General features: G+C 40.9%; 1 protein-coding gene across 2 annotated transcripts in view; it reads left to right on the forward strand.

Moving 5' to 3' along the window:
* The window catches only part of TRAPPC9 (trafficking protein particle complex subunit 9), a 655,570-nt gene that overhangs the window by 63,697 nt on the left and 578,872 nt on the right, over window positions 1–13,001 (forward strand). For both annotated transcript variants that reach the window (XM_075920070.2, XM_075920072.2), the window contains exon 11: window positions 2,995–3,140. In XM_075920070.2, coding sequence (XP_075776185.2) covers window positions 2,995–3,140 — 146 coding nt within the window. The remainder of the gene's footprint in view (window positions 1–2,994; window positions 3,141–13,001) is intronic.

Consider the following 13,001-nt stretch of genomic DNA (forward strand, 5'->3'; position numbering starts at 1 on the left):
GATGAACTGGTGATCCCAGGCACACAGATACCAACAGACAACCTGAAAAAATTTCAGGGCCTTTTTAAAAGAGTTACTCTGGTGCAGGAAATAGACTTACAAGAAGTGAAGAAAAAGCAATGTAAACTATTACAAATCTGGCAGCCCTTGTACCCTACAGAGAGAGCTGTAGCAGTGGACAAGGCCATTCTGGAGCTGGAAGATATATGGCAGATGCCAACTTCGGTACCCCCCATAAAAAAATGCTAGATAAGAAGTACTTTGTCCCAGCCAAAGACATGGATTTTCTGTTTTCCCTCCTACAACCAAACTCTTTGGTCGTTGATGTTGTACATCACCAAGAAAAACAACCTAAGTTCCAGTCAATGCCACAAGACAAGGATCATAAATGCCTTTATTTATTCAGATGAAACATTTACTCATCAGGCGCTCTAGAATTCCACCCAATTAGCTAACTACAATCACACCATTTATGCCAAATTACCTGAACTTCTGGAACATCTCCCAGAGCAGAAATGCCCACATGTCTAGGCCTTTATATAGGAGGGCCAAACAATATCTCTCTCAGCCCTCCGGGGAGGTAACTTTTTTTCCCCCCAAGCCACACAAGGGCCCTGTACAGGTATCTCTTCACACACTCAACATCCCATGGACCCTTTCCTTTATCTTGAGAGAATCAAGTTGCAGTAGGTAAGGTCTAGGTTGAATATTAGGAAAAAACTATTTTACTAGGAGGATGGTGAAGCACTGGAATGAATTACGTAGGGAGGAGGTGGAATCTCCATCCCTAGAAGTTTAAGTCCTTGCTTGCCAAAGCTCTGGATGTGTTGATTTACTTAGGGTACGTCTAGACTACATGCCTCTGGCGACAGAGGCATGTAGATTAGGCTACCCGACAGAGTAAAATGAAGCGGCGATTTAAATAATCGCTGCTTCATTTAAATTTACATGGCTGCCGCGTTGAGCCGACAAACAGCTGATCAGCTGTTTGTCGGCTCAGCGCGATAGTCTGGACGCTCCCCTGCCGACATCAAAGGGAGTTGTCGACAACCCAGGTATGCTTCCTGCGATGAGGCATACCTGGGTTGTCGACAACTCCCTTTGATGTCGGCAGGGGAGCGTCCAGACTATCGCGCTGAGCCGACAAACAGCTGATCAGCTGTTTGTCGGCTCAACGCGGCAGCCATGTAAATTTAAATGAAGCGGCGATTATTTAAATCGCTGCTTCATTTTACTCTGTCGGGTAGCCTAATCTACATGCCTCTGTCGCCAGAGGCATGTAGTCTAGACCTACCCTTAGGGTTGGTCCTGCTTTGGGCAGGGGGTTGAACTTGATGATCTCTTCCAGCCCTAGGATTCTATGATTGTATGAACAAACACTTTCATAAATCCATGACTATCTATAGTTGAGTGCTCAAAAGGTGAAGCAATCTCACCCCAATGGCTCTCCCAAATGATTATTGACTTGAATACATATCTGCTGCACATTACATAAGGAACAACCACCACAAAGAACAGACAACACATTCCACCAGAGCCATAGCAGCGTCCACAGCATTCCTGAAGCATCTTTCAAACATGCCTTTGCAAAACACTGTGCTGTCAGAAATGGTCTGATCTCTATGGCTACAGGCACATACATTGCAGGAAAAATTCCAAAGCCCATGGGTTCAAGGTAGACGTTGCTCTACAGACACCTAGAGTGGAGCACCTACAGAGGAAGGAATTGAGCAAATGCTTACTCACCTTGTGCAGTAATGATGGTTCTTTGAGATGTCCCCCTATGGGTGCTCCACTAACCTTCCTCCCTCCCCTCTTTTTTGGAGTTCATATATAGGTTTCATAGTAGAGCAGGAACTGAGGGAGCTGTGCCATTCATGCAGTCAGTGAGTGCTAACAGAACCATGAGATGGCTACCTCACATGGGTGCAGTGGCCAAGCACTGCTAGAAAATCTCTCCAATTTCCAGTTCAACGATGCACCCACACTTGGAGTAGAGAACCCACAGGGATACATATCGCAAAGAAACATTGTTACTGCACAAGTGAATAACTTCTTCTTAACACGTCTCCAGTAATAGGACAATAAAAAGGGCTTTGTGGGTTACAAATTGTTGTAATACATCATAAATCCACTTTTTATTATTACCATGACTTTTAGTGTCTAGAAAAGTTATGTTTTGAAGCTGAAGGGTTCCTTTGAGGATGAGCACAGAGAGTTCAGGTAGTTGAAAGTATTGATCTATCGGTGAAGTGATGTTTTTGTCTTCTGGGTTTTTTTCTGCAACTTCATATGAGAGTGTACAGATTGCACCCACCTAGTTCTTTGGACATTTAATGCACTGGATGAGATGCCACCTGTTATAATAGACATGTATATGATCCATGGGTCTTGAAAGTTGTGTTGTCTGAGGGCTGGATAATCTTTTTACATCAACATTTGTTAGAAGTTACTGTGACCTCTTATGAACTTTCACTTACCTTTCACTGTTGAGCTCATAATCAGGATACATGTGATACAACAGCAATTCTATCTAAGTTCTAGCTGGGTCCACAAACTCTGTGCCAACTTCAGCAAGCTGCTTGTTCTCCAGTGATTATTGCTGAAAACCGTAGACTCACTTCAAAGGCTTGGATTTGGGTCTTAGAGAATCCATTATCAGTACAGTACATTGCTACCTGAATTTTGTACATTTTGAAATAACTGAACTTACTAATCATTGTCAGTTTGACTTACTTTCTTAAGAACATAATAATCCTTTACATATTTTCTTTGGCACCTTTCCTCATTATACTTTTCTGATTTAACACTTGTTTGCAGTTTTCCTCTGAAATGCTAGTTGGTTTTCCTTCAGACCCGTGGCTTACTTTATATTCCATTTTTCTATTAGACACGATGTTACATTTTTATGATTAATGGTAAATATTTAATTATCTAACAGTTTCTTTTAAATAAAAATAACCAGCTAAGAAATGCTTTTTAAATATTTTACAGATCTGTTAAACTCTTGAACCTCCCCATTAGTCTTCGACCACAAAAGATGAAAAGCTTGCTGGGTCAGAACATGTCAGCCAAAAGTCCCTTCATATACTCTCCAATTATTGCGCACAATCGTGGAGAAGAGCGAAGTAAGAAAATAGGTGAGCATATGATCCAAATTTTCTTGTAACTGCTGATTTGAAATCTTCATGCCTTGACTCCACATATTTTGGTGTCAAGTTTTCAGCGGGGAAAAATGTTGACTTCAACATTTTCTTATCCTTAGGTGATTTTTTCAAGAAAATCAACAACCACTCAGCGTAATAAGCTTGTTAGTGGAAAAATAAAATAAAATAAAACAGCTGTATTAGAACTTGAATTGTCACAAATATTTTTACGTAGTGTAGTTGTAGCCAGGTCAGACAGTCCCAGTGAATGTGGTGGTGTTTTTTTTTACTGAACCAACTTTTCTTGGTGAGAGGGGCAAACTTTTGAGCTTATTATACAGAGCTCTTCATGTCTCTCTTCTACATATTTGGAGTTGTATGCAGTGGTCATAGGGTTATAATGGGTGTGACCTCTGGGGACATGTGACATTACCCGGGGTACAATCTGGTTTGATGGGCAGTGTCCCCCCTCAGTGCTGCAACCTGATATGCCTTTTCACTGCTTTGCTGTGAGATCAACTACCCCAGTGTGTTCTCAAACAGCCTCCGACATGTATATCTCTTCCAGGTAGATAGTATGTGCACTATGGTCAGCCACTCTTGAATTACATTACAGGGCAACATGGAAATCTTCCAGTCCCAGACTTGCTTCCAGTGTGCGACTTGGACTTTAGGATACTGGGCTGTACATCATCTCATTAATAGAAAATATGCATATATTCTGTTATTATAAAGGGAGTTTCCCAAACACTTCAGTCCAAACATACTGGCTACGTCTACACTGGCCCCTTTTCCGAAAGGGGCATGTTAATTTCAGAGATCGTAATAGGGAAATCCGCGGGGGATTTAAATATCCCCCGCGGCATTTAAATAAAAATGTCCGCCGCTTTTTTCCGGCTTTTAGAAAAGCCGGAAAAGAGCGTCTACGCTGGCCTCGATCCTCCGGAAAAAGCGCCCTTTTCCGGAGGATCTTATTAAAAGATCTTATCAAAGTAGGAATAAGATCCTCCGGAAAAGGGCGCTTTTTCCGGAGGATCGGGGCCAGTGTAGACGCTCTTTTCCGGCTTTTCTAAAAGCCGGAAAAAAGCGGCGGACATTTTTATTCAAATGCCGTGGGGGATATTTAAATCCCCCGCGGATTTCCCTATTACGATCTCTGAAATTAACATGCCCCTTTCGGAAAAGGGGCCAATGTAGACGAGCCCACTGATTTTACTAAAGCAATAAAACAGACTTATTAACTTTTAAAGTGATTGATTTTAAAATCAGTGAGTCACTAGTTTTCAAATTATGCTGTACAAGGCATATTTTGTACAGGATTTATCCTAATCCTTGAAGAGGGGTGGACATAAATGTACAGACTGTCACAGGATGTTTTTGTTTTGTTACATTTGATAAGGAAGTAGATGCTAAGTTTTGCATCCTTTTTCTTCATGTTGTGGAGCTTCCATTTCAGAAATCAAGATACAGCATCTTCCATTGTTATATGTAGTATTTTTGTAGCTGTGGCCCCAGATATTAGAGACAAGTTGGACTGTTGGTGAGAGAGAAATTTTCAAGCCCTTCTTCATTTGAGTGGTATAAGCTTGAAAGCTTGCCTCTCATCAGATTGCCCTCTCCCAAAAAATTCTTAACTCATCCACCTTATAACTCTAACAGCTTTTGATCCACACTGCATGCAATTATGGTTGAAAGAATGTCTTCTGTAAAGAATCAGTTAAGTTTGAGAGCTCATAGTACACATGCCACATGACTGCTGGATTTTAGGGTTCCCACTTCTACCAATACCTATGACGCTATAAGAGTGAATAACTTTTGCAACCCAATCCTAGTGCAGAGACAGCCTTTGAAAAAAGGTCCTCCATGGAAGATCAGAATCAGTATTCTTAATTTTTCAAAGATAAAATAAGACAGGATTAAAAGAATTGACAATTTTTCAGGCCATATTTATATTCAAATGAGAGAATAAGCCCAATTTAAAACAAAACCAAGCAAATTCTTTGCAGGTCTTATTTATGGAATATGAAAAAACCCAATGTATATAAACTTGTCATCTTCCTTAGATTTTCCTGGTATTCCAAAAGGTTTGAATAAATCCACTTTAATAGTGTTACAAATACACCTTAATTCAGGGGTCGGCAACCTTTTCAGATCAAAGAGCCAATCTAAATCAAAACTCGGAACAAGTGATCATCAAAAAGCCATATCAGAACGCCTATTTGCATGACTGAAAATATACAACTTAATTTACATGGTGATAGCATAAATGAAACATGGTACTCACAGACTTAATTCAATGGGACTTCTGCTGCTGCATCTTTTCATATAGTTCTTTGAAGCTGACATCCTCACTGGCCAAATTCAGGTTCAAGTTACATGAGTAATTATGTGTGTTTGAATTTTTCATGTCAATTTAAAAAGTTGCAAATATTTTGGGAATGACAAAAGAGCAATATTTGGTTCCATACTGAGCTATATTTGGCTCAAGTGCCTTAGGTTGTAGACCCCTGCCTTAATTTCTTCTGTTACTTTTATCATTTAGAATACAAGATCTGCAAGAGTTTGGGGGCTAAGAGTATACATAATCAACTGAGAGTATATATTGTCACTAAAATGTGGTTTGTTAAAACAGATTGTATTTTGTGTCTTCCCAGAATGACATCAAATTTCCAATTAAATTTGAGCAAATCACAATTTGCAAATTTCATAATTCTGAAAAAAGATGCTTTACTTCACATGTAATGAATGGTGTTGTTTCAACTCATAAGAGAGCAGATTTTGTCAGTTCATTTGTTTGCAGGAAAATGCAGTCTCTCTTAAGAGCTCCTGAAGTGGGGTGGCTCACAAAGTAGAGTGAAATGTGAATCGTGCCAATAATTTCTGGCAACCCTGTCATTTTGTAAGCATGACATGAGTCGAATATGAGAGCGAGAGTGTCAGATTTTTATCAGCGAAGATCAGGAAGTTATCCCTGTGACAGATGTGACAAAAGAAAATTGATAGCTGCCTTTGAATTAGATCCTGTGCTTTTAAGATGGTCTTACTAAAGAAAATAATTTCTTCTAAAATTAGAAAATGCAGTCCAAATTTAAAATAACAATGCTGATTGGGTTGATTCTCATTTAATTTGATGGATGTATATGTAAATGGAGTGAGAGCGAAACAGGGGAGTAGCATCCAAACAAAAACACGTTGAGGGCTGCTTGGAAGCAGAACCATTTGGAACAAGGGATTTTCCTGTGGACTGATATGATATTGAGATTTTATTTTATATATATATATATATATATATATATATATATATATATATATATATATATATATATATATATAAAAATCTCAAATACAAAGGCAAGTACATTGATGGATGGTGTGTGTGTGTGTGTGTGTATATGTATGTATGTATGTAGGGGAAGGGGTGGGGAAAGCAGGAAAAAGACTAGAGAAAAGGAGTATATTTGTGTGGCAGGAAGCAAAAGACAAAAGTTTAGTTTAAACTACAAAGTTTTGCTGGTTTAGCTGTGTCTGTGGAAAAAATCATGCCATTTATCTGACTGACTGCAAAACTCTGGTGTAGATGCAGCTGACAAAAGTTCTTGTCAATTTAGCTAGTATTGTTCATGGAAGTGGTGTAGTTATGCTGTCAGAAGGCCTGTTGGATTATGCTGTATCTCCACTAAGGGGCTTTACTGGCATTGCTATACTGGCAAAGTTCTGCAGTGTCTCAAAGTCATAAAAGTCTCAGTCATAAAAGCACTAGTGATGTGACTCAAGGAAAAAAAGGCTTTTGGGTTAACTGTCTAGAAATGGGACTTGATGCTGTGAGTAAAGATATCATTCCTTGCTGTCTGATTGCTGCTTTGTCTAGGAAACATGACTATGTTCATTCTTTGTAAGTAAGCAGGATTGTATCAGAGAAATACTTAACTTCATCTATTTTTCCTGATATTTAAAACAATCCACAGGACTACAAAATTGGGTAACTGCTTAGGTGAGAAAGAAGTAGCAAATTTGCATTGTCTGCAGCTAGTCTCTTATTTAGAGACTTGGGCAACCGTATTTGACATAAATTTATATAAAGCCCATTAATGGTTTTGTTTATGTTTGAGTGAGTTCTAAAGGAAATCAAGAGAATGATAGAAGATTAAATTGTGTTGTATTCATAAAGTAATGCATACAGAATTTAAAGATGTTAGATGGAGGAATTTAGATTATAGTCAGTGTTTGGCTTTTGGTGATATACTGACAGAAATTTATCTCAAAGTATCTGATAAGCTTTTTAAGGTGTTAATTATATTTTACAAACTGGGTACTTGATTTTGCAAGGTGATCGCTTCAGTGGAAACGGAGTGTGTTAAGCAACTTGCAGGATGAAGCCTTATGAATGTATACACATCTCTCTCCTTCAAGAGATATATGAATGATTTAGGTACATACATCTCTTGAAGCAAAATGATGAAAGAGACTCTTTCTCCTAATTTAAAAATAGATTGGAACAATGTTCCAGAAAATGTATTGTAGGGAACAGTCCTCAATAACTAGGCTCTCATCTAAGGTCCTCTTCTCCGTTTGTAATATACCTAGTAGAGTAAAACTCCAATTGTCCGGCATCCAGTGATCTGGCACTCTTGATAGTCCGGCACCAACTGGAACCCAGAAGTGCTCCGGCCAGCCGGACAATTGGAGCTGCTGTGAGCCCCATGGGCTCTCAGGGCTGGGAAAGGGAAGGAGAAAAGGGTAAGGGGATTATACCTCTGTGACGGGTCTGCTGGGACCCGCACTGCAACTGGCCGGGGGGTGGGGGACTGGGCGGGGAATGACGCGGCGAGGGGCGAACCCTCCGTCGTTTTGCAGCAAGGCGGGGGAAGCCTTGCGCTGCCACTGAGAGTTTCCAGGAGGGGAGTGTGCTCCCCACCCCTCAGACTGCAGTAGTTATCGCCGAGCAGGGGGTTGAGGGGCGGCGCTGTGGGACCAACCCAGCAGCACCCCAGCTGCTATGCTCTGCCGCTTCCCCAAGTCCGCCGCTGCTGAAACTGACGAGCGGTGGACTAGGGAAAGCAGCGCTGAGCAGAGCAGCTGGGGTGCTGCTGGGTGCCGAGCAGGGGGGTGAGGGGCGGCGCTGCAGGACCAATCTGGCAGCACCTCAGCTGCTCTGCCCCGCCGCTTCCCCAAGTCTGCTGCTCGTCAGTTTCAGCAGTGGTGGACTTGGGAAAGTGGCGTGGAGCAGAGCCGCTGGGGTGCTGCCGGGTTGGTCCTGCAGCGCCGCCCCTCACCCCCCTGCTCGGCGATAACTACTGCAGTCTGGGGGGTGGGGAGCACGCTCCCCTCCTGGAAACTCTCAGCGGCAGCACGGGGCTTCTCCCACCTTCCTGCAAAACGACAGAGGGTTCGCCACTCACCACGCTGTTCCCCGCCCACCCCCTGGATGCAGTGCGGGTCCCGGCAGACCCATCACAGCCCCCCGCCGGAGTACCTCCCGATATTCCATCATATCTGGTAATCTGGCTCCACCTAGGTCCCAAAGGTGCCGGATTATCGGAAGTCTGCTGTATATTGTGGATGTGATCAGAAGTAAATATCAATAATAATTTTATTTGATGGGTTATAAGAAGAATGTGGGATGATTGCAGACTAAGATCTGGTAGTAGAGGTGACGTAGGCAAGGGGGAATGCCAAAATCGTATGTAATGTAGCAATCAGAGAATTAGTTGTAGAAAAACCATGATGTTTCTGTAAATGTTTTCAGCACTTCTAGCACTCAACTGATAAAGATATGAAGTGAATTCTGGGAATGGATAGAAATCAATCATGTATTTCAGAAATAGGCCAGAGAAAGGAAAGAAGAATGAGAATGAAGCAACTAGGAAGGAGGGTCGTTAACATATGTCTTCTGACAGCCTCCAGATGAGAATGCTCTTGAATTATAAGTCTTTGTTTTTATGCACATCATTTTTTCCATATATCCTACTCATTTAACAGAGTCTATCTAAGTTGTCAGCTCTGTGGGGAATTTTCAGAAGAGTCTAAGTTAGGAGCACAGATCCAGAAGAAATTTAATTGTTTGCTTTCTAACTTTTAAAAATCCATTAATTGTTATAGGCCTGATTGTTAAATATCTTGAGCTTGTAGAGCTTGTGGTACCTCCTATTAGTGTCATGGTCAGAACTTCTGACAGTCAATGCCTTAGTGTTTTTAATTATCAGAATGTGTCTTACTGAAATAGTTCTGATGCTTAATTTTTGCACTTGGATAACTCATTCTGAGTCTTAGAATAGAATAAAGGCACAATTCCTGCATGTGCACCATATAGGAACACTGTTGAAGTCAACAATTATTGGCTTTGAAGGATTGCAGGATGAAGCAAGTATTACTGACCCTCAAAGTTCAAAGCCCAATTTAGTTTACAAATAATGAAATGTGAGTTGAAAAAAACCATATATTTGCCCATTCTACTTAGTAAGATGAAAAGTTGCTATATCTCAAACCCCAACAATGAATTTTTGTTGACCGTCTACTAAAACATCTCTGACCTAGGGCGTTGTATCAGTATTAAAGAAGCAGAGAATATATTTCTGCTTAGAATGTGTTCCTCAATGGAAGTTGAATTTCATTAGCGGCAATAAACTGTTGTTTATTGACCTAACAAGTGTTAGTTTGAAAGTAACTTAAATAGTCAGAAGAAAGCTGTGATAAGTCTAGACTACATGCATGCACACACACAAAATTAACAATGATAAAATATATAGAAAGGGACTTGGTTGTTTTTAATAACCGCCAAATTGTAGAGGAAAGATTAACAGTATGCATTTTTAATTTATGCATTAATATACTTTACCTGAGTTAAATTCAAGAAAGTTACTCACATTCCTGAAAGAGAATATAGTGTGGTTCACATCATAATGTTCTAAAATATTACTTCTATAGCATCCAAAGTATGTTGACTCTGAGAGACGACAAGCAGTTACACAAAATTTAGCATATCTGGTGAAAATAAGTTGATGGGAGCGTGTGCTAGTATAAATGTGATAAATCAACCTCTGAGCAATCTCCTGTCAACTCTGGTATTCCACCAGAAGGAGAAGCATAGCTGTAGTTGATGGGAGAGCATCATCTGTCAACACGGTGAAGATGCAGCAGTAAGTAGACCTACGTGTGTCAATTTCAGCTACATTATTCACATAGCTGGAGTTGTATAACTTAGATCAAAAGCACTCGGTAGTGCAGACTAGATCTTAGAAACATTTGTTATCAAGTGTACTAGGTATTTTACAGTCAAATACTTACAGTTGTTGGGCACTTTGTGTGCTGTCATTGCTGTTTATTGTCTTAAACATGATTGTTTCACTGTTAAAATCTTTCCCCCTTCCTTTCCTGATTTATTTTCTCTAACTCGGTGGTTCCCAATCTGTGCTCCGTGGACCCCTGGGCGTCCGTGGTGGTACTGTAGGGGGTCTGCACGGAGCCTCTTGCAGCCAGCATGTCCTTGAACCTGTGTTGCTTCCTGTGGCTTGGGAGAGCAAGAAGTCCCATTCAAACTACAAGACCCAATTATTCCAGACACTAAGCATTTCACCTAAAGCATTTAGCATCTTAGTACAAGTTAGAGCAGTGGCTCCCAACCTTTTCAGGCATATGGACCCTTTTTCAATCTATTAAAATGTTAAGGATACCCCCCCCCCCCCCCAAACAATATAGCTCAGACCATGCTGCTTCCTGAGAGGCATCCCTCAGCCTGCTAGGGAAGTAGTGCTGCTGAAGGACATGCTGGCTGTCTTCAAGGAGCTTCTCAGCTCACCCTCTCAGCTCAGCGGGCTGAGGGATGCTGCTCAGGGAGCGGTGTGGGCTGAGGGACTTGCTCGCAGCTGGCATGGAGCCTCTCAGCTCAGCTCTGCTCCGTGCTAGCAGCCAGGCAGTCCCTCAGCCCACACCGCTTCCTGAGCAGCATCCCTCAGCCCGCTGAGCTGAGAGGGTGAGCTGAGAAGCTCCTTGAAGACAGCCAGCATGTCCTTCAGCAGCACTACTTCCCTAGCAGGCTGAGGGATGCCTCTCAGGAAGCAGCATGGTCTGAGCTATATTGTTTGGGGGGGGGGGGGTATCCTTAACATTTTAATAGATTGAAAAAGGGTCCATATGCCTGAAAAGGTTGGGAGCCACTGCTCTAACTTGTACTAAGATGCTAAATGCTTTAGGTGAAATGCTTAGTGTCTGGAATAATAGGGTCTTGTAGTTTGAATGGGACTTCTTGATGCTATTACAGTATAAATAACAATCCATGGTATAAACTGTGTACCTTGAAGGAATCTTTTAGGTGGAGCTAGTATCCTTTCATTGAAATATGAGATGTTACAGTCCAGTTGCCCCAGTGCTGAGATCTGGATCTCTGACCTCTTGAGCCCATCTAACCTCAGTAGTTTACTTAGATTCCTGAGTCTGACATAGTCTGTGCTTACTTGGAACATCTGTTTTAACCCGTTGGTGGTTATTGTGGCAGAAAAACAAGGTATAAAGCCTTCAGCAAAAGATTTTCTTAATTTTAGTCTCTTTATTGTATTTCAGTATTTTAAAAAGAATATATAAAATCATACAGGTATATCTCCGCCAGGGCCAAAACAGATGTGAATGGAATCTACTTATAATCTCAGCCCAACATTGGTTTTCAGAGAAAGGAGGTGGTGGTGGTGATTTGTTTATTTCAACAATATATTTTATTCATTCCCTTCTATAATTGAAAAACATTCATAGGCATGTAGGTCTGGAAAGGTTTTCATGAAGTCATCTAGTCCAGCCCTGTGTGCTGAGCCTGGACCAAATAACTCAGACCATCCCTGATAGGTGTTAGTCCAGCTTGTTCTTAAAATATCCAGTGGTGGGAATTGCAAAACTTCACGTTGGAAGCATATTCCAGTGCTTAACTTCTCTTACAGTTAGAAAGATTTTTCCTAATTTAATGTAAAACTCCCTTCACATTAAGTCCATTATTTCATTGTTCTATTTTAATAGTTTTTAACATAGTTGAAGACTGTTATGAGGGTCCCCTCTGAGTGGATCCTTATTCCCACCCAAAGAATAGAATTCATATGAGTAATCCTTGATTCCATCCAAGCCAAAGCCTTCCTCCTGGAAGTCAGATTCCAGTTGCAATCATACAAAGCCTCAGAAAGTAACTTACCACCGTGCTGAAAATCTTGCTTAAACTTGTGGGGCACATGGCCTCTTGCACATAGGTGGCGAAGTATGCAAGATTACAAATTGGACAGCTCCAAGCCTGGATAGTGTCAACCTATTGTCCTGGATAAGATGGCTTGGGTATGGTGATCATTTTTTCCTTTTACATGATTGCCTTCCTCCTTGGTGGTTGGACTTGGACTCTGTGTATATATAGGTGTTCCATTTGCCAAACCCCAGTTGTCAATGTCCTTTATATTTGAGAGTGTTATCTCAAAAAAAAATAGCATTGGAAAAAGTTCATTAAAGGACAACAAAATGATTAGCTGTTTGGAATGACTGCCAGATGAAGAGAGGTTTAAAAGACTGGGACTTTTCAGCGTAGAAAAGGGGACGCTAAGGGTGGATATGATAGAGGTCTATGAAATCATGACTGCTATAGAGAAAGTGAATAAGGAAAAGTTATTTACTTGTTTCCATAACATAAGAGCTAAGGGTCACCAAATACATATAATAATGCTACCAAACAGAAAAAATGAAATTTGAGTTAATATAATAGTACAATTATTACCTTTTACCTTCTGGATTCCAGGCTTACACCCGTTTCTAATATACTTTGCTAATAATAAGACCAAATTAATGACAGATCTGCATAGGTTTGCTTACAGTAGGTTTATTTTCAGTAGTTAT

The sequence above is a fragment of the Pelodiscus sinensis genome, chromosome 2 (genome assembly GCF_052426305.1).
Source record: "Pelodiscus sinensis isolate ZL-2025 chromosome 2, ASM5242630v1, whole genome shotgun sequence".
Classification (NCBI taxonomy): Eukaryota; Metazoa; Chordata; order Testudines; family Trionychidae; genus Pelodiscus; species Pelodiscus sinensis.